The 20009-nt window shown below is 41.5% G+C and overlaps 1 protein-coding gene across 6 annotated transcripts in view; it reads left to right on the top strand.

The window, feature by feature from the left end:
• ZNF827 (zinc finger protein 827) overlaps positions 1-20009 on the top strand; it is a 151470-nt gene that overhangs the window by 117166 nt on the left and 14295 nt on the right. For all 6 annotated transcript variants that reach the window (XR_001602743.2, XM_016206900.2, XM_016206905.2 and 3 more), the window contains exons 9-10: positions 16653-16790; positions 19784-19955. Coding sequence is in view for 5 of the 6 variants with exons in the window: in XM_016206900.2 (XP_016062386.1) it covers positions 16653-16790; positions 19784-19955 (310 nt within the window). In the remaining variant the exon portion in view is untranslated. The remainder of the gene's footprint in view (positions 1-16652; positions 16791-19783; positions 19956-20009) is intronic.

Here is a 20009-nt window from a genome sequence, read left to right as displayed (position 1 = left end):
CTTGCAATTAGAATTTGCAGTCCTAAATTGGGGTTGAGCCAACTCATGAATCAGTGGATTGGCAGCATCTTCCATCCGAGCCGCATTGGTGGACAAGCTGGAAATTCCATGTAGACACCTGATGTCTCCTGTTTTGTCACATTTGTTGATTTCTCAACTGATATCAGAGATTTCTGGTTGGATTCAACAAAGTTCATTAAACTCGAGTAATTTAAGAACTCATAGTGAAAACATTGCCACTCAGACCTACAAATGGCATTAGTTGTCTTACTTTCTCCAGCATTTCAGATTTCAACGTCTTGTAGCAGATGCCTATCCTTCCCTGACATTCTGCCTCATCAGCTCTAATAAGCAAATGACTAAAAATAAGGTCAGGGTACCTTTACAGCTGCAAGCATAAGTATCTGGGGGGGGTGTATTAGAGACCATTTTGGCCACTAAAACACACACGTGTATTCTTAGGTCATTTTATACTTTTGCTGGTGTAAATTCTGAAAGCCAGCCAGTCCTTTTCTTCTATAGGAAGTGATTGAAATGCAAACCATGTATATTGTTGAATGGGAAGTAGGATGTTCTATAGGCCCTAAATACTCTGCTGTGAATATGAATGTCGCGGGGGCAGCTATACTGTAGTGTTCAAACCGTGGTCTTGGTTTCCTTCTCAAATTCCCTTTGGTCCTCACGACATAAAATTTAATAGGATGATTCTACGTCCACTTAATCTTAAATTCAGTGAGGGAAAATGATGCTGATCCATTATAGCAATTCTTATTTTACCAACAAAAAATGGTAAAGAAAACAATTTCACACAATCATATGGAAATGAAAATGATTTAGGTTGGCCTGTGTTAGAATATTTACTAGGCTGGCTGAAATTTTAAGCACTTAGAGGGTGTGTGGGTTTAACAACAATAAAATGAGACTTTCCAGAATAAATTTCCATTTCTACCACAGAAGATTCGATCTCTCAGAACTCAACATATTACAATATAGTGCTTTCAGTGTATTCAGGACTCGAAGAAACGGGCTTTTGAGTGTTCGTGCCTCCCAACAGAAAAAGGATTCCACTCTTTTTCTTTTTAAAAATAAGTGAATACAGGGAACAGAAAGGCATAGAAGGAGCAGATGAGACTGGGGACTAGCAGCCTTACATTGATGACTAAGCCCCAAAGAAAAAGGGGCAAAGTCCTTTTCCTGGAAGGCAGCATTTGGGGCAAGGGAGAGGGCTATCAGTAATCTCTTAAAGTTCAAGGACTTCACAAACCTCTCCTTGGCCAACTTGAACAAGGCGTAAGAGTCATGTGAGTGATCAGGTGAATGGTTGTAACTTGATAGGAAGATAATCCTCTGGCTATTATTATAGAAGAGCAGCAAAGGGAGTGTCAGGAAAGGTCAGTGTGAAGCTTTCTAAAATACAGAGTTTACCTTTAAGAGCAAGATCTGTACTTTGCTCTATAGCATCTCTTAGGCAACACAGAGAAACTCGTACTCTGACTTGAAACTCACTCTCTTGACATTGAGGTATGATTTGCTTGTGGGAGACTCTTCGAGACCTTTAATTTTTGTTTTGGGATATTAAACTAGGATTCCATTGATTAATAATTATTGCAAATGGAGTCCCAGAATTGTGACTACTCGGGGCCCCTGGCCCTAAAAGACCGAATTTCTTTACAAAACCTAACAGTGCCTTTGACCTTGTCTCTGACTTCCTTGGGAGGACACCCCCAGGTTGTGCACCTCTGGTCAGTGTGTGTGGTTTGGTTCAGTGTCTATGAAAAGGGGACAGCACCTACCACATAGGTAGTTAGGAGAAGCAAATTATATAATTTATGTCAGGTATTTTGCTGAGTGCCTGGTGTGTCCTTAGCTCTTACTGAATTTTATTATTGATGCTTTCACCGTGTTTACTGCACAGGTGTTAAGAGGGCAAATGCAGAAATGACATCAGATTTTCAGAGTTGGTTAGAAATTTGATTTGCTAGCGATGAAATTAGGTGTCCCTCCCACCCTTCTCCCACCACCGGCTCCCTGCTGCCTGCTCTTGCCACCCTCACCCCCTCCCTCCCTCTTCCCCTCCACTCAACCAGTATTACCTGTTTCATGGGCATCCTTCCAGAAATACCTTATGCACAGACAAGTGAAAAAATATCTGCATATAACAATACTTTTAGAACATCTATTCTTAATCAGCTCTCCACTTGAAAGAATAAGGGACCTCCTTTCAAGCTGATCATTGAAATGGGGAAATGAAATAAGAGTCTCTTCCCTCCATAGTTGCAAATGGCAGGTTTATCTGTTCTGTGGAATCATACGGTTATATCCTTTCCGATTTAGGAGAGACACTGAGGCCCGAAGCAGCAGTTCGGTGGAATCACAGTGGAGCTTTTTACTGCACTCAGTACGCCATTTATCTCCATGATCATTTAACTGCGTGGGCTGAACATATGGGTGCCCAGAATCAACACCAATTCTCTTTTACATATTTTTATACGATTTATTAGCTGACTGGCTTCAAATTAAATTGAAAGGGAATTAGAAGCCTCCATTGAGAAGCCATTGGTCTAAGACACCCTGCTCCGGCTGAGCAGGTACAGCAAAGAATTTCAGAAAAGTCACAGCTGTTTCCACTTCCCTTCTCAAACATTCCCTTTGCCCCACATCCGTGAACCTAATCAAATCGTGACTCAGCTCTTCCCCATTGTCACTTTTGGCAAAACTGATTGGGTTAAAAGGGCAGACTTGTGATTTTCAGAGTGCCTAAGTTATGTGGCAGTGTGATATATAAATAATTCAGTGAGGGAAGGCACAGACACAGACGCGCCCCGTGAGCAACTGACGGTGTTTCTGACACCGTTTGGCGGGCATGTGCAGTTAGCAGACCTCAGCCAGGTTTGGTAGTTCTCAAAGGTTTTGGTTAAACCTTCACTTGGGAAGAAAAAAAATGGGTGTGCCAGTCCATTTGAAAGCCCTGCCTTCAGAAGCTCACTTTCTCCCCACGCTACCTGCCAGACCCGTGTTTGGCATCTGATGTCATTCAGTGCTGTCCTGCTGTGGATGTGACTGGTTCCCTTAACAGTAGAAATAACTCTGTGAATTGGGTCTTGACAAGTAAAGAGCTTTCCGTTGGCCTTTACCCGTGTTGGGTACATGTCTGCTTTTTAAATGAGAAATCTTTTTAAATGTAGATATCTATAGGAGTTTCACCTGACAGCATCTCCTATAAGATTAGAATGTGACCACATTTCCAGCTCAGAAGACACCAACAGGACCTTCAGGCAGATTTGAACACTGAAAAGGCAGCCAGCCATACGCTGTTGAAATCAGAATGTGGCAGCATTCCAAATCGAGGAGCATTTGTGAGTTCCCATATTAATATTAAATGCAAGAATCTTGGTTCATGCATCATTAAGGTTACAAATGTCCACAAGCCAAAATGGGGAAATAGCAGAAAATACGATTCTCATGGTGACATCTGTTCCCCACTACAGAACATGTTCTATAATACAGTGTATGGTTTAAAGACTGATTAGTTATGCAAAGCCTTTGGTATGTAGTGTGATTAAGAACCTAAACTTCAGCATGGGGGAGGGGGGGAGAAAGGGTGAGGTGAAGAGGGCATTGAGCAAAGACTGGCTCACTCCCAGTCTGGGTTTGACTGTAGGGCTTTAGGCAGCACTTAGCTGACACAGTTCAGGTTCTCTATAAATTAGAAACAGTAATGTGCCTTCTCCCTAGTTCACAGAAGGTGAGTCACAGATTCTGCTGAAATGAAGTCTCCAAAGAGGGCTGCACCTTCATCATCAAAGTTGGAGATAGTGACTTTCTGTTATGGGTAGGAAGTCATGCAGCAGGGACAGGCTAGGACTAATAGTCCTTGTCTATTTGCATGCAATTTGCGTTCATTTACATGTAGCATATATCAATTCATGTTTTCTTTCCTTTGCCTATAATTAGTGACATTTAATCAAACCAACAGATATTCATTGCCTATTATATTTAAGATGAATCTAAAGAGAGAGTTTAGGAAGAGATGCTTTCAGAGATGACCAAATCAGAATGCATGAGAAAAATACATACAGACAACCTACAGTGCTATAGGACAGGTAACTAGGACATACCGCATTTCCACTGTGGAGTGAGACAGGGCCTCCCGTATTTCCGATTCTGTTATTTGATTTTTCTAGAGTTTGATTTGTAACCGCAATATTGCATTAACATTTTTGTATTTAATTTATAATAGAAGGAAGATACTTTTTTTTTTCCCCTCCTCTTTTTGCTCTGCTACTTTGGAGTTGAATCATTGAATATTATCTGTTTCTAAACAGATAATATCTTTAGACTGTTGGATATTTGCATTTCTGACTTGTGAGCCAAAAATCCGTTTCTGACTCTTTTAGTCCTTAAATGATGAAATAGAAGTGGTTTTGATTTTTCATGGGGTTATATTGATAATGGAAATATCCTAATTTTTATATACAAGTTCAGTTTCTCAGAACCCTTCTTGATAGGATATGTGTTTGGGACAATACTAAATTTACATTAAACTTCCCACACTGTTAACTCCACTGTGTTCTTCAACAAGGACATTTTTGTTCAAGGCAGCTGATAAGGTTGTACAAGGTGGGGCAAAAGTAGGTTTACAGATGTTCGTATGGAAAATAATGCAATAAATAATAATACAAGAATAAACTGTTTTGGGTACTCACAACTGTAAACCTACGTATGCCCCGCCCTGTGTTTTCATCTGAGGCTATGAAATTCAGTGGCACTTGCCACCTAGGAAAGAGAAAGTTAACACATGACCTTGGCCTCCTTAGCACCTAGTCCAAATGAAGGTCATCAGCCTATAAAAATCCCAAAGCCAGCAGAGATTAACTGGTCCTTTTTCTACTTTGACAAAGAGATTAAAGGTCCTTCACAAAGAGTGGTGACAGAAAATGGACACACCTAGAGCTAAGTGCAGTATAAGGGACCTTGGAGTGACTGCACACTCTTCCAGGTTGCATGTCCTGGGTCCAGATCAGCTCTAACTCTTACCAGCTCTGTGAGACCAGGTTAATTCCTTAATCACTCTGAGCTCTGATATCCCTCATCTACAATCTGAGGGTAAAAATGAGACCAACGTTAGCATGTTGTTGTGAGGATTAAATGAAATAATATAAATAAAGGGCTTAGCCTTCACACAGTGCCTTGAACGAAAGGGCTAAGTCAATCTAGGCTAGTCATATGTATAATTCCTCTTTCAGCTACATCAGCTTTCTTCCCCATTAAAGAAAGGACATGGATATTCGAATTATTGACAGTGATGTTATTATGGAGATAGCCTATTTTACTTATTTAGGAATAAAATGTTTGCCAACTGTGTTACTTATTATTATTGGTAACAAATGACCAACACTGCCCATCATTCTGACACACTTTCACAGGAAAATACTAACTATCCCTTCCCTCATCTATGAGCTAACAAGGTATTTCCCAATCCTATGTCTGTGATCCCTGCCTGGGGAAAAATAATGAAATAAGCCAACAAAGAGAAATCTCCACCATATGAAAACATCTAACTCAGCTTAATCAAATAGATACTATTTCCTGGTCAAGGAGGAAAATATTTTTGACCAGTGTTACCTTAAAATGTTAAATCTGCCATCACCTAACGTACATTTTATAATGTGCTAAACCCAAGGTCAAGAGAAAGGCAAAACAGGGGAGGCAAAATGTCTGTTAGTGCAGAATTCAATAGATTAGGAACAGAGAGAAGAAGACTGGAGATTTGAAACTAGATGTAGTCACGCAAGAATATTGCAGTGTCCAGGTGCTGATAAGGGCTTTAAGGAAATTTAGAAATCTTTAAAGGAATGGATGATATGATCAAGGCTTGTCCATAAGAAAAGAGGCCTAGAATAATTGAGGATACCAGTGGATTCAGATCTTAGTGGAGAAAACGGCAGAAGCCCTAGGGGCTTACTTGAATAATATTTGGAAATGACTGTGACTTGAATTTTGAAAGAAACATATTAAATATTTTTAAAATACTCTAAAATACTCTATAGGTGTGATACATACATAGTACATCATTATAATTTTAGGAGTAAATGGACATTAAAATTTTAGTATTTTAGACAGTCTGAATTTTCATACTTTAGAGGGTTTTTTAAAAAGGTTAAATTCTCTAACAATGGTGATTGCTATATTCTTTTAGTTTATCATTTCCTCATTTATTTCATAAATATATACTGAGAACCTAGCTCAGCAATAAACAAGGAGAAAAGAAGCAGTTCTTCTATTTGCCCACATAGTGGTAATGTTTTCCCTCAACATGTTCTCATATGTGCCCATACTTCATAGTAATTTGTAGAAGGAAACTTTTGGATTTAAAGCTCTCCCGTCACTTAAAACAGCCATAGGATAGCTCCACACTTGAGTGCCTGTCCTTTTGCTTCACTGGGAAAAGCTGAAAGACCAGTCTTTACAGGATCTGACTCTGGAGCAAGTGACAGCTAATCTGGAAGCAGTTTTGTGATGAAAATGTACGTGGTCGGTGCTGTGGTGTCACACGGAGCAGCCCGCCAGGGCGAAGACCTGGGAGGAGGGCGCGAGGGATTCGGCCTCAGTGAGGAAACCAGGCCGAGGCCCGAGTTCCACCGCCCGCCCTCCACCTGGTCCTGGGGGAGCATTTCGGTTGCCCCAGCGCAGCCCACTTTAAATTTATGGGATCACAGACGCCTCTTTATGCGTGTGAATACGGGAAAATTTAGGGTAGAAGAAATCAAGATTACAGCAGATAGATTTGTCTCTGGCGAAATAAGTCAGAACTCCTAGAGTGTCTTCTCTGATTTTCTAGTATAATAGTGTAGCCTAACAAAGGGTTAAGGCTTCGGAGCCAGACAGGCTTGGGTTTGGGGAGGCTGTCACTGACCAGCTGGATGACCTGGAATTCATTGTTCAACCTCCCTGAGCCCGATACTCCTTTTTCTCTTGTAAAATGGGAATGGGAATAGCCCACAGTGCTGTTGTAAGGTTAAATAGAATATGTGGAAACTGCATAGTACAGCGCCTAGTACAATGGTAAGTCCTCCGTAAGTAAACATAAGCTGTTGTTTTAATTATGCATTATCTCCTTAATATACTCTTAACAAACTGATATTGTTTTGCATAATGGAGGTTAACTGCCAAAATGGGGTGAAACTAGTTATACACTGTAAGCCTTTCTCTGTTAGAATGATGTTCACTTTACCCACAGTGACTTAACCAAATGGGGCTCTGGGTTTTCCCCACATAATAAGGAATTCAGAAGTAGGCAGTGTAGAGCTGGCGCTGCAGTGTGAGGACCCAGCCTCCTAATTTTCTGCTCAGCCACCCTTATCAGATGGCTTTCATCTTCATGGCTGAAGGAGGGCTGCTCCACCTCCAGACATCTAAGGAAGAAGAGCCCAGGGTGAAAGGCCTTTATTCAAAACTGTCTTTTTTTCAGGAAATGGGGAAGGGTCAGAGACTCTGTCCTCAGAAAGGCCCACCTGTCGCTCATTGGCCAGAACTGTGTTTCATTGCTAGCCCTTAACAACAGTGGAAGCTAGGGAGACACCGGCATGTTTTAAACTGGGCTCATTGCCACCCTAAGAAAAATAATTGTAGCTCTGTTGGATATTGAGTAAACCACCAGCTGTGTCTGCCACAAAGCCACAAGAAGTACCCAGCTCCCGAGCCTGATGGTTTTCTAGCAAAGATTTATAAGTGTCCTCAACATTGGGACATTCTGATGGCATTTGCTAATAAGACTTTAAGCCCTACCACCATCATTGACCTATGTAACTGGCAAGATAATAACCAGAGCCCTTTAGTTAAGACTCCTGAATCGTTATCGTCAGTTTACTGCTGTGTTGCAAGTTAGTTCAACAATCTAAAATTAGGTTGCCATTTAGTTCAATGATCATGATCTTGGTGATGTGACCATCTCATTTTTTCAGTAAGCATTTGTTGAGGATCCACTGACCTTAGAAACACAAGTGGAGGAAAAATGTAGGAGCAACATCCAAAATCCCAATGGATTTCTTTTTTTAAGGTTAAGTTATATAGAGGTGACAGACATCCATTGGCCTAAATTCTGGCAGCGACACCCTGTGTGTGTTTGAATGCTTAGAGAAGTTCCCTGAAGTTCTCAAGTTCTCTGCAATCAGCCTCACTGGAGTTAGGGGCACCAAGTCCTAGCCATATTCTAGAAGAATGCAGGTTTTCTACCATTGATTTTATGCGTTTTTTTATGGTTTTGTTTGTTTGTTTGTTTTTATTGATTTCAGAGAGGAAGGGAGAGGGATAAAGGGAGAGAAACATCAATGATGAGAGAGTCTTTGATCGGCTGCCTCCTGCACGCCCCCCACCGGAGACCGAGCCCAAAACGCAGGCCTGCGCCTTGACCAGGAATAGAACTGTGACCTCCTGGTTCATAGGTCGACACTCAGTTGCTGAGCCACGCCAGCCAGCTGTCTTCCATTGATTTTAAGCGGAATAAAATCAAATGTGGAAATTTTTATGGTTCTTTCCCAGTTTAACAGATTACAAGCCAATTGGTATGGATTCCTTGAGACTAACTGTTGCCCAGCACTAAACAAAATATGTCTCCCAACTTTTCTGGGTTGATACCAGGATGTTTATTAAGAACCAGTTTCACAAACCCATTTGGCTATAGGCTTTGGCATTGATTTCTCATGACTGAGAGGAGCTTGAATGAGACAGTGGGACAAGTACTTAAGTTCTCTGGGCCTCAGTTTCCTTATCTGTAAGAAGAGAACATTTAACGAGGATCCTTAAGTTTCCTCCCAGAACTACTAAGGTTTGGAGCAGAATGAAGACTTAGTTACTGTGGAAACTTTGATTCTGTTACTCAGCCCTGTAAGTTGTGGGGTACACTGGGGTGAGAGAGCTTCTAGCCTTTTATGCCTCCATTCCTTCCTCATGCAGATGAAGGAGTTGGATTCCAAGAAATCTGAGTCCTCTCCTGAGTCCTCTGTCAAATAGTGGTCGATAGAGCTGCCTCCCAAATTATACCAGATGGGTTTATTTTACGAAAATTCTTGGAGAACTACCTGATGGGTTTCATTTTCCCAGGACCTGTGCATGGACTTTGCTAAGTTTGTTAAGCATTAAAGTTTGAAATGAGCCCAAAGAAGATCAAGGCTATGAACTCTTTTATGTCTAAGAATCCCCACCCAGTATTGTTAATTGGGCACAGTTTCACAAAAACTATTGCCGAGTTCTGCTATCTCAGCTGTTCTTTGAATTGGCATCTTGACGGGCAGAAAATCCCATACCTTAGGAGAGTGTTTGAAATGGTCTTTAATGGGGATCTGGTTACACCAAGACCTGCAGAGAAGTGGTCTTAATAATAGACCCTTTAGGACCCACCAAGTTACCCTAAGTTGAAGTGACCCTTAAAAAGAAAAAAATGTTCAGCATATAGAGAACTGCAAGCACCAGAGCAAAGACATTGACACTGAAAAAGTCCTTAACCACAGCTGACTCCTTCATTCACAAGCAGCACTCAGAAGGTAGCAGCTTGTTTCGAGCAGAGGCCCTACAAAGCCCATGAAACCAGAAGACAGAGCCAGGAGGGACAGGGTCTCACCAGGAAATCACATGTACAGCCTTGAACTGGCCCGATAGGTTTTAACCTATGCAGAGCGCCGACTCTAAATGCAGAGGATTTCAGTTGTGATATCCCTTGAAACTCTCCAGGCTTGCTGATGAAAGAAAGAAATGATCAAAATACCATCTGTCACAATCGAAACCCAAGGGCCCCCAACCCTCTTCCTCAATGAGCAGCCGATGCGGACGTAGACAATCTGGACAGTTATTTGTGCGCTGAGGTCACATTTTGGCCCATCTTCTGCTTACGGCTCTAACCAAATAAAGCCTTCTCTCTCTGCACTTCTTTTGCCAAAGTCAGGTTGAGGGATGGTTCTTTGAGAGGATTGTTCTGGCAGGAGATACAGGGATCTTCTCCCACAGCAAAACGCAGCAACAAAGCCAAGCGGTACACCACTCGGGCTAAGTGATGTTAAAATTGGAAAGAAGCAAACTACAGTCCTTCCCTTTGCCCCTATTGTCTTTTTGGTTTATTTGGGGGGGTCCTGATGTTGTTTTTTTGTTTTTCTGTTTTTGTTTGTTTTGTTTTTACCAAAAAAGCTCCCCAAATGTCAATGAAAGGTCCAAAGTAACTTTCCTCAGTAATAACTGCTTTACCCCAGAGGGGATTGGCTCTTAGGATTGTCCCATTTGATCTTCCTCTTGTTCCTTGTGTCATCTGATTTTTGCCATATTGCAGTTTCCAACCTCTCTGTGGCTGGAAATATTCTAGGCTGACACTTTCAAGAAGAGAGACGGAAAGAAATCCTAGTGCCTGTGAATTGTTGCTAAATCTGCACGTGTCCACTTGTAACCAAGAATATTAAACTCAGAGCCAAAGAACAGGAGGAGAAGAAAAACCCCTTCCTGGTTGGTTGTAGACTTTGGCATTGGTTCCATGGGGCTTGGAGGAGCTTCAGCGAGACCGTGGGTCTAGCCTCTGCCCTCCCAGAGTCACTAGCCAGGTTCCCTGAGGCAATTACTTAAGTTCTCTGGGCCTCCGTTTCCTTATATGCAAGAAGGGAACATTGAACAAGATGACCTCGAAGGTTCCTCCCTGAACTAAGGTTTGGGGCAGGATGGTGACTTAGTGACTTAGTTACTGTGGAAACCCTGATTCTGTTACTCAACCCTGTGCAAGTTGTGGGGTGCCCTGGGGTGGGAGAGTCCTGGAATTTCATGCCTTGTTTCATCCTCAAGGAAATGAAGGAGCTGGATTCCAAGCACACTTGATCTAATGTTCTCTCAAGCCTGTCAAGCTCCCTCCCAGATTCTGCCAGATGGTTTATTTCATGGAAAATGTTAGAGAAATGCTTGGTGGGACTTGTTCATGAAATGAGACTTGTGCCCTTGGATCACTGTGTCATAACAGGCAGTGTTTGGAATACTGTCTCTTGGTTGTTAAGACTCATCATTATGAATGAGGGACTTCAGTTCGCTATAAACAGGAAGAGCTAAGAGCCTTGTATTGGGACTGCGAGTACACCTTGTATTAAGTGACTCTCATTACGCTCAGTTTCTGTTTCCCCAACTGTACAATGGGGATAAAGTGCTTTCTCCTGCGAACCCATTGACTTCATTTAAAACAAAAACCTGTTTAAGGAAGAGGAAAATCCCCAAGTGACATTCAAGGCAAAGATCATAGGTGGAAAAATAGCCAGGAATGTATGGATCTCCCAGGAATCAGAGTATAAGAGTATGAAGAGAAATAAAATGCTTGTAGGAGATAAAATCCTCTGAGACTCTGTATAAAAAATATACATGGGCAGGCAAAAGTAGGTTTACAGGTCATATGGAAAATAATACAATAAGTAATAATAATATAAGAATAAACTCTGTCTTTTGCGTAATCACAACTATAAACCTACTTTTGCCAACCGTGTATTGGCTTTAGAAAAGTATCATGTTATAAAAGAAATGGAGAATGCACAGTAAGGAATCCACCAACAAAATGAAAAGCCAGCCTATTAAGTGAGAGAAAATATTTGTAAATCATCTCTCTGGTAAGGAGCTAATATCCAAAATATCTAAGGAACTTATACAACTCAAGAGCAAATAAATAAATTTAAAAAATCAAACAATCTGATTTAAAATCTGACAGAAAATCTGAATAGACATTTTACCAGAGAAGACATACAAATGGCCAACAGGCAAATGGAAAGATGCTCAACATCACTAATTGTCAGGGAAATGCAAATCAAAACCACAATGAGATAGCACCTCACACCTGTCAGAATGGCTATTATCAAAAAAGCAAGAACTAGCAAGTGTTGGTGAGAATGTGGAGAAAATGGAGCCCTTCTGCACTGTTGGTTGGTATAGAAATTAGTTCAGCCACTATAGAAAATAGTATGGAGCTTCCTCAAAAAATTAAAACTGGAACTACCATATGATCCATCAATTACACATTTGGCTATTTATCCAAAGAAAATGAAAACACTAACTCAGAAAGATATATGCACCCCCATGTTCACTGCAGCATCACTTACAATAGCCAAGACATGGAAGCAACCTAGGTGTTTCTTCAATGGGTGAGTGGATGAAGAAATTGGATATATATAATGGAATATTATTCCACCATAAAAAAGAAGTAAATCTTGCCTCTATGATGGGAATCTTGCCTCTATGAGCAGAGAAGAAGGAAAGTTGAGAATAATTGTTGGGTTAACCAATAAAGTGTCTGCCAGAGAGTTTGTGTTGACGAGAATAATCATGTGGCTTGTTATTATTAGGAAGAAGGAAGGATATGGAACCTTTGGGGGTAAGGCTCATGACTATAAACATTTCCTCTAATAAAATCATTAAATCACAGTTCTTGTGTTGAGTTAAAACACCTATTCAGAAGGCAAATAGCCTTATTTTTCACCCTGAATTGGCCATAAACCTTAACTAATGCTATTTTCAGGCCTCAGTCTCCCCCAGTATGAAATAAGAATAATGTTTATTCCCTGCCTCACTTGGATCTTTTCATTCAATCATTGATTTATTCAACAACTATATACTATGTACCTACTGTGTATCAGACACTGTGTTAATGCTGAGGATACACAAATAAAGCAGAACCCCTTTCCCCGATGACTCGAAGTCTAATAGGGAAGGGAGGCCAAGAGCATATTTATTGAACACTGCTGCATGTTGGACTATGGTGGGAGCTTTATATTAAGAAGATGTATATATAATATATATGCTATGTAAACAAGTAACGTAATAGGTAGAGTGGTGCAATAGAAGTATTCATAAAAGTGCTTTGGGACAGAGAAGGGGAAATGACTCATCTGCCCTGGGAATTGGGAAGACTTTACCAAGGCGATGAAATCTGAGATAGGGTTTGAAAATGAGCCAGACTTTGCTGGGCAGAAGTGCCAGGGTGGGGACTAGTTCCTGGTGGTGGCATAGTTAACTCAAAAGCATTAATGGCTTCAAAGGGACTAGTTTGTTCCCCAAAGGGCGAGTTGCTTGCTCCGCTGAGCCTTTGCTGGTGGGAGGTGACATGGGGAGCTGAAGGTGGGTGGTGGTTGCAGCCAGGTAGTAAAGGACCAAAGAAGCCACGTGAAGGAGTTGAGCCTTGGGGAGCTGTTGGAATACAAGACAGAACTTGATCAGATTTGTTCCTTAGAAAGATCATTCCAGAACCTGTGAGGAGGGACTACTGGAATGGAGTGATGCTGGGAGCAGAGAGGCTGTTTGGAAGGCTTTTGCAAAAATCCTGGTGAGAGATGATGACTCAGTTAAGGAAGTAAGGCTTTTTATTTATTTTTCTTGGTTTCCAACATTTATTGAAAATCAAAAAATAGAAAACTTTTACATAAAAATATGTCAATTTTAGCTTCTACATTAATGTTCACACACACACAAAATTGAAAGATGTTATCTTTTTGTTAAACCTGCAGCACATGATCCCAGTGGTAGCCAGGCCGATTCATCCAGTGCACTGTGACTGGGTGGAGCATGGTGCCCGTGTCTGGGAATCAAGCTTTAAAATGTGCACCCACAGGACACTCACCTCTGTCCCGCAGTGGTCTCCTTGCTGTAGGGTTACCATCAATATTGCTAATACACAGAGGTTAGAACCAACCTGCGTATCAGCTTTTATAAGTATGTCTTCATTGATAGGTTCAAGTTTAAATATTTGAAAATATTTTTGAAAATTTTTGATCTGGGGACGAACTGTGCTCCTCTTTTCTAGAATGCCTCCTGGAGGACCTGCAATCACAGCTGGCAGCTCTCGGTGATAACGGGGCCAGTCCTGCTTCAGAAAGGCAGACCATAGGCATTCAGAAGCTCGTCCTTGCTGGGTGCCCATTGCAGTCAGGTCTCACTCTAGAACTAGACAGACAGCTTTGGGTGGCTAATCGGATGTGTTGAAAGATAGAGAGGAAGGAATCAGGAAAGCTTCTGGGGCAAGGGCAACAGCCTCTGGTGAATGATTGGAGGCGGTGAAAGACTGAGCGGGAGGAATCAAGCAAGTGTCTGAGGTTTCTCACATGGCATTTGGGTGGTACCGTTCACACGAGATGTGGAAGAATGTGGCATCTGCTGAGCTCCATTCCTACTCCGTGAAAAGAGGAGTGGGCCTTTCACTCAGTACTTGTTTTATCAAAGTAATACTCTTCCCCCAGCCTCATCCAGCTGTGATTCCAAGTTCATGTTCTGGGATAAGGCTCCCAATGGCCCGTGGTTGCCTTGGTGCCTGTGAAGTGAAGCCAGGTGGCCGTGGTGAAACCAGACAGCAACTGGGGAAGAGGAGCCAGTCCCTGGACCGGGCTTGGGGTCCAGGTGCAGGGAAGTGGCCGATCAGTCATGGACGCCCTCTTGGTGGCTCTGGCCTGCAGACTGTTCTTTCTGCTTCGCCGAACCACAGTCTTCATAGCTTTAGTTTTTTAAGGCCAGTGGACAGGATTAGACTTTTCCTGATTCTTCAGCTTCTCAAGTGTATGACTAATACTTGAAAGAATTAAGAGACTTCTTTACTTTTAATTGCATCTACTTGTTTGGTATGTGACTCGGTTAATTCCTTCTTGTCATGAACGTATTGGAAGACCCTGTACCCTCTTGACCTCTCCTTGCAAGTATTACTATCCTCCCGCTTTGAAGCACTAGTTTTGATTACACACTTAAAAGGAACTTCTGAAACAGCCTCTCACCGCTACATGGCTGAAATGCCCACCGCTTGGACTCAAGGACAGTGGTCTCAGAGTGGTTCTTGTCCCCAGCAGGTCGATGGCCTCTCTTTTCACCTTCCTTTTCCCCCACAGTCCTGCTCCTTCCCCTTTAGAAATTTTTAGTCACACGTTCCAACTTTAATAAGACCAGCTCTTGTCTCTGAGGCCCAAAGAGCAGCGTTTTAACAAACAGATAAATCAATAAATATGCCTTATCATCATCGGCTTTGCTGGCAGGTGCCTTGCAACAAACATTGCAATCTCACCATCACTCCCCCACCCCTCCCTCTCCAAACACACACCTGATTCGATTCCTTTCTCCTTTCCTTAGCTCATACTATCTGGCGAGTCTGCATTCAAATGAGAATTGACCCAATCACGGTTTTTACCAAATTGTGTGAAATGAAGTTTTTTGTTCCGATGTTGTCTCTGACTTGTGGTCTGAGAATTTCATCTGCTTGGATCTCAGAAAGTCTTTCCTCTGTGTAATTATCACCACATGGTATCCGGCTCTATAAAGCAGTACTGTGCTTTAAGAAGACTCACAGTAATTTACTGAGGTAAAGGACAAGATAGTAACCCAGTAATTTGTCTTCTTCAAAGTAAGGTCCAAAGGCCTTTTAGTGACCCAGCCAACTGTCTTCCTGGAAGCATCCTCTTCCGCCTTTTTGGTACTTTCTCTGTCACCTGTCTTCTTATAAATATAAAAGGAATGTTTGTGTAATCTATTAAAGTTCAGTGAGAAGAAATAAGGTTCAGAAAATTCAGGGTAATCCTACCGATGATGATGAGAAAATAAAATATTTTAAGATGACAGAGAATGTATTAACTTCCATTTATTTCATTTATGGCTGAGAACTATGTACAGATAACTTGTGGCACTCACCGTTTTCTCAAGTATAACAAGACCTTTGGGGAAATTCAAGTTTGTGCACTCTTGCATTAGGGAGTTTTGTGGAGGAGTGTTTTAGTCTGTTCACGCTGCTATAACAAAATACCACCACCTGGGTGGCTTATAAACAACATTAATGTATTTCTCACAGTTCTGGAGCCTTGATGTCTAAGATTAGGGTGCCAGTGTGGGCATGTGAAGGCCCTCTTCTGGATCGAAAACTTTTCACTGCGTCCTCAGGGAACTCTGTGGGGCTTCTTTTAGAAGAGCACTAATCCCATTCATGGGGGCTCCACCCTCAAGACCTAAGCGCTTCCTAGAAGCCCCACCTCCAGATAACATCACCTTGGGGATTTGGATTTTGACACATGAATATTAGGGATGGGGCACAAACGTTCAGGCCATAGCAAGCAGCTTGCGGTTGTCATCACTGAGTGTAACATAAGTTCCTCATTAATGGTTTTGTATAACACTTTTGAACATAGGACAAAACCTTTCCCCATAAAGGGCAAGGGATCCCTTTCAAGGAATCGAACCATTTATTTTCACATCTGAATCTGAGACTCAGCATTATTGATTTATTATCTTGTGGGAAAAGTCTACATTTCTGGTATCTTAACGTGCAACTCAATCATTCACTCATTCAACAGTTTTTATTGATACTGGACTGTATAGTGGACACAGAGCTAAAACATGCTACCAACCTTCTAGAGGGTTGGGTCGGCTAAGTTTAGTGATGAAAGTGAGAAAACACTGGAGACTTGACTAAAATTGGAATTCATCTGCCACCACAACATTCAAGAATAGCCTCCTCTGAGATAGCAAATGAGCATGAAGACCAGAGGTTACTGGGACCTACTTGCAGTTACCAGCCACTTTCTTAGAAGGAAGCCTCTGCTTACATCCTGAATGTTGACTAAACTGAAATTTGTTCATGTTGCCTTGTTTATTCCTCACAATGCTTTGTTCTTTTGATCCAGAAACAGAAAAGCTAGTACTAGAGGCAGGCAATGGACTGCCATCCTGGAAATTCAGTGACCAGCTTTTCCCCTGCGACGTGTGTGGGAAAGTCTTTGGCCGACAGCAGACGTTGTCCCGACATCTCTCGCTGCACACAGGTGAGTTGGCTTCACTGCTCTGCCTTCCCTGGTCTGGATCACCAGCTTCTCTATTATCAAGAAGCTGAGTTTCTCTAAGAGAATTATGACAGGAAGTGGTAGGAATGTTTTTATCAAATGGCTTGACCTCCTCAAGCCATTTGACCTGGCATGTTCAAACAAGGCCCCGGAAAGGGTTTTTTATTTGTATTGAAAGGACTCATAGAGTTCAAGTAGGACTGATGAGATAAGAAACATGTTTAGGCATATCTGGGTAAAATTCCTCAACTCTAAGGAATTTATTGCTCTTGTTGGCACAGGAGATGGGGCTGTACCCCATCTTATTGGGCTCATCTTAATTATAGGTATGAGCAGGAGGGACACAGAGCACCTTGGTGGAGGAACAGTTACTATCTTTGTTTACATGCAATAGTAGAGAAATATGGTTGATTCTGTGTGTTGGGAGAGGGGAAGCAAGCAAGTTAAAGAGTAAAGGAGGAGCCCGGGCAGGTTTTGCTCAGTGGTTAGAGTGTTGGCCTGAGGACTGAAGGGCCCTGGGTTCAATTCCAGTCAAGAGCACGTACTTCGGTTGCCGGCTCAATCCCTGGCCCTGGTTGGGGTTTATGCAGGAGGCAGCCAATCAATGTGTCTGTCTCACATCAATGTTTCTCTCTCTCTCTCCCTCTCTCTTTCTCTCTCTCTCTCCCCCTCACACTCTCTCTAAAAGGCAAGGGAAAAAATATCCCTGAGTGAGGATTAAAAAAAAAAAAAAAATGACTAAAGGAGGAACACATGTTAACTTAATGCAGCAAAAATAAGTGAAGACAAAAAGAAATATGGAAAAATCAATTGTAAACATAAAACAAGGTGGAAATAATAATATGAAGTTTTCAATTTTACACTGAAGATCGGGCTTTTTAAAAGTTCAGATGTATTTTATTTATAGGAAATGCCAAACAAAATGATAAAGAAAATAAATAGGGGTTTTGCATATCACATGAAATGAAAAAGAAGGCAGGACAGGCAGTATTAACATGACAAGGTTAATTTTCTTTTTTATATATATTTTCAGTATTTTTAATCTTAAATAGTAAACCACTAGACAAAATTTAGTCATGTACTTAAGCACAAAGAAAACTAACGTGTTCAAAAAAGTGGAGGTTTTACAGGCCAGATGCTCTGCGCATAATTACATGAAATTTAGAATAACCAAAGATCAATAAAATGTCCTGCCTAATCAGGTCAAAGAAAAGGAAGAAAATTAAATGCAAAGTATAGGCATCTAGAAGGAACGAAAAGGGGAACACTTCATACCTAGACCTGAACAAACAGCTACAGCTCTGCTCAAAGGACAATTCATAGACTTTAAATGTTTCAATTAGAAGAGAAGAAAGACAAAACGGAACTTAGCACTCATCTTAGAGAACTAGTAAAAGAAAAATAAAGCCTAGGAAAAGAAAGACCACAAAATAGATAAATTTCTTTAACCTTGATTAAGAAAGGAAAAGGAAGCAAAAGTATTAAAAATTGGGACTGAAAAAAGGAGGCCTAATCATTAATGCTATTAAAGAATTATTGGGCCTGGCTGGGTGTGGCTCAGCGGTTGAAGCATCAACCTAGGATCCAGGAGATCAAGGTTCGGTTTCCTGTCAGGACACATACCCAAGCGGCAGCCAATCAATGACTCTCTCATCATTGATGTTTCTACCTCTCTCTCCCTCTCCCTTCCTCTCCCTGAGATCAATAAAGACATATTTAAAAAAAAAAAAAAAAGAATTATTGGAGAATAAGGGCAACTCCATGGTAAAAAGGAACAAAATGGAAGTGGGAGTGCTAAAAACCTAGATGACATAACTAATTTAAGCAAAACTTCCAAAATTGACCCAAGAGGGGAAGAAAAAAACTTAAGTAAATCAGTTATCAAAGAGAAATTTGGAAAGATGATGAAAGAGATTCATTCTATTGTTGATAAATGTGTCAAGTCCAGATTGGTTCTTTCAAACCTTTTGAGACTAGGAAATTCCAGTATTATCAAACCTTTCCAAATGATAGAAGGAAAAAAAAAGAAAGTTCGGCAATTCACTTTAATACCAAAATTAAAAACCTTGCTTAATAATACCAATGCAAAAATTCCAAAGAGAGGACCCTATTTTATCTGACCACAGGGCCCTTTCCCGAGTGTTGGGGACCACCTATAACAATAATGATGCCTGACTGTTGTACAAAAACTCCTCTGTGCTCCTCCCTGTGAAGTAGATAAGACAGGCATTTTTCTTGTTGAAGGCAAGCTTGGTATTGCAAAGTAAGGACCTTAAGGATAGAAAACGAAGTCGTTCTAGCCTTCCACTACCGTCCACTCCCTCTGTCTGTACAGGGAAAGCAAAGGCTGCTCCTTTCACTTTAATTTGCTTGATTAACCAGATGAATTCAGGCGGCCACTCTGGAAACAGTCTGAAATACTGTCAGTTTTAGGAGAGAGTTTCCATTAAGGAATTAATCAAAATTTTTTACTTTATTTATGTAAAATGTAAATTTCCAATTCAATTATTTCACACGAGTCATTTTTTTATTCCTTTCATTTCATTTGTTTTTTATTTCTTGGCTGACCCAGGCCTGGAACTTAGGGAAAGTGATGGGGCTTCCTTTACACACCAGTCCTGTGAACCTACCCACACCTTACACACGTGGAGGCGTGTACACACACACACACACACACATACACACACACACACTAATATGCTTATAGCTTGTCTTAGCCTGTGGGTGTCCAGGAAAAAACAGATGTTCCAATGGCCCTGGGACTTTCTTTTGTCTTTGGAAGTATTAGTATAGGAATGACCTGCTGGGTACAGACTTTTTAGATATTTACAATTCCAAGGTTTTGTCTTTGTCCCCACTTGAAATGGGACTTGAACCCCCCCCTTTCCTGGATACCCTCAAGTGGTCTCTTGCACGATGTTGTGATTTCATTTCTGAGATCAGCTGGGGTTTTTTTCCTGCCCTTTCTCCCCCAGAGGAAAGAAAATACAAATGCCATTTGTGCCCCTACGCTGCTAAGTGTCGTGCGAACCTGAACCAGCACCTGACCGTCCACTCGGTGAAGCTGGTGAGTACGGACACTGAGGACATTGTCAGCGCCGTCACCTCTGAAGGCAGTGACGGGAAGAAGCACCCTTATTATTACAGGTGAGCTGCGGCTGGAGCCGGTAGTCCAGCCTTCCCAACATCCCTGCCCGCCTG

This window comes from Miniopterus natalensis, chromosome 4 (genome assembly GCF_054644295.1).
Source record: "Miniopterus natalensis isolate mMinNat1 chromosome 4, mMinNat1.hap1, whole genome shotgun sequence".
NCBI lineage: Eukaryota > Metazoa > Chordata > Mammalia > Chiroptera > Miniopteridae > Miniopterus > Miniopterus natalensis.
This window is presented reverse-complemented; position numbering and strand designations above follow the sequence as displayed.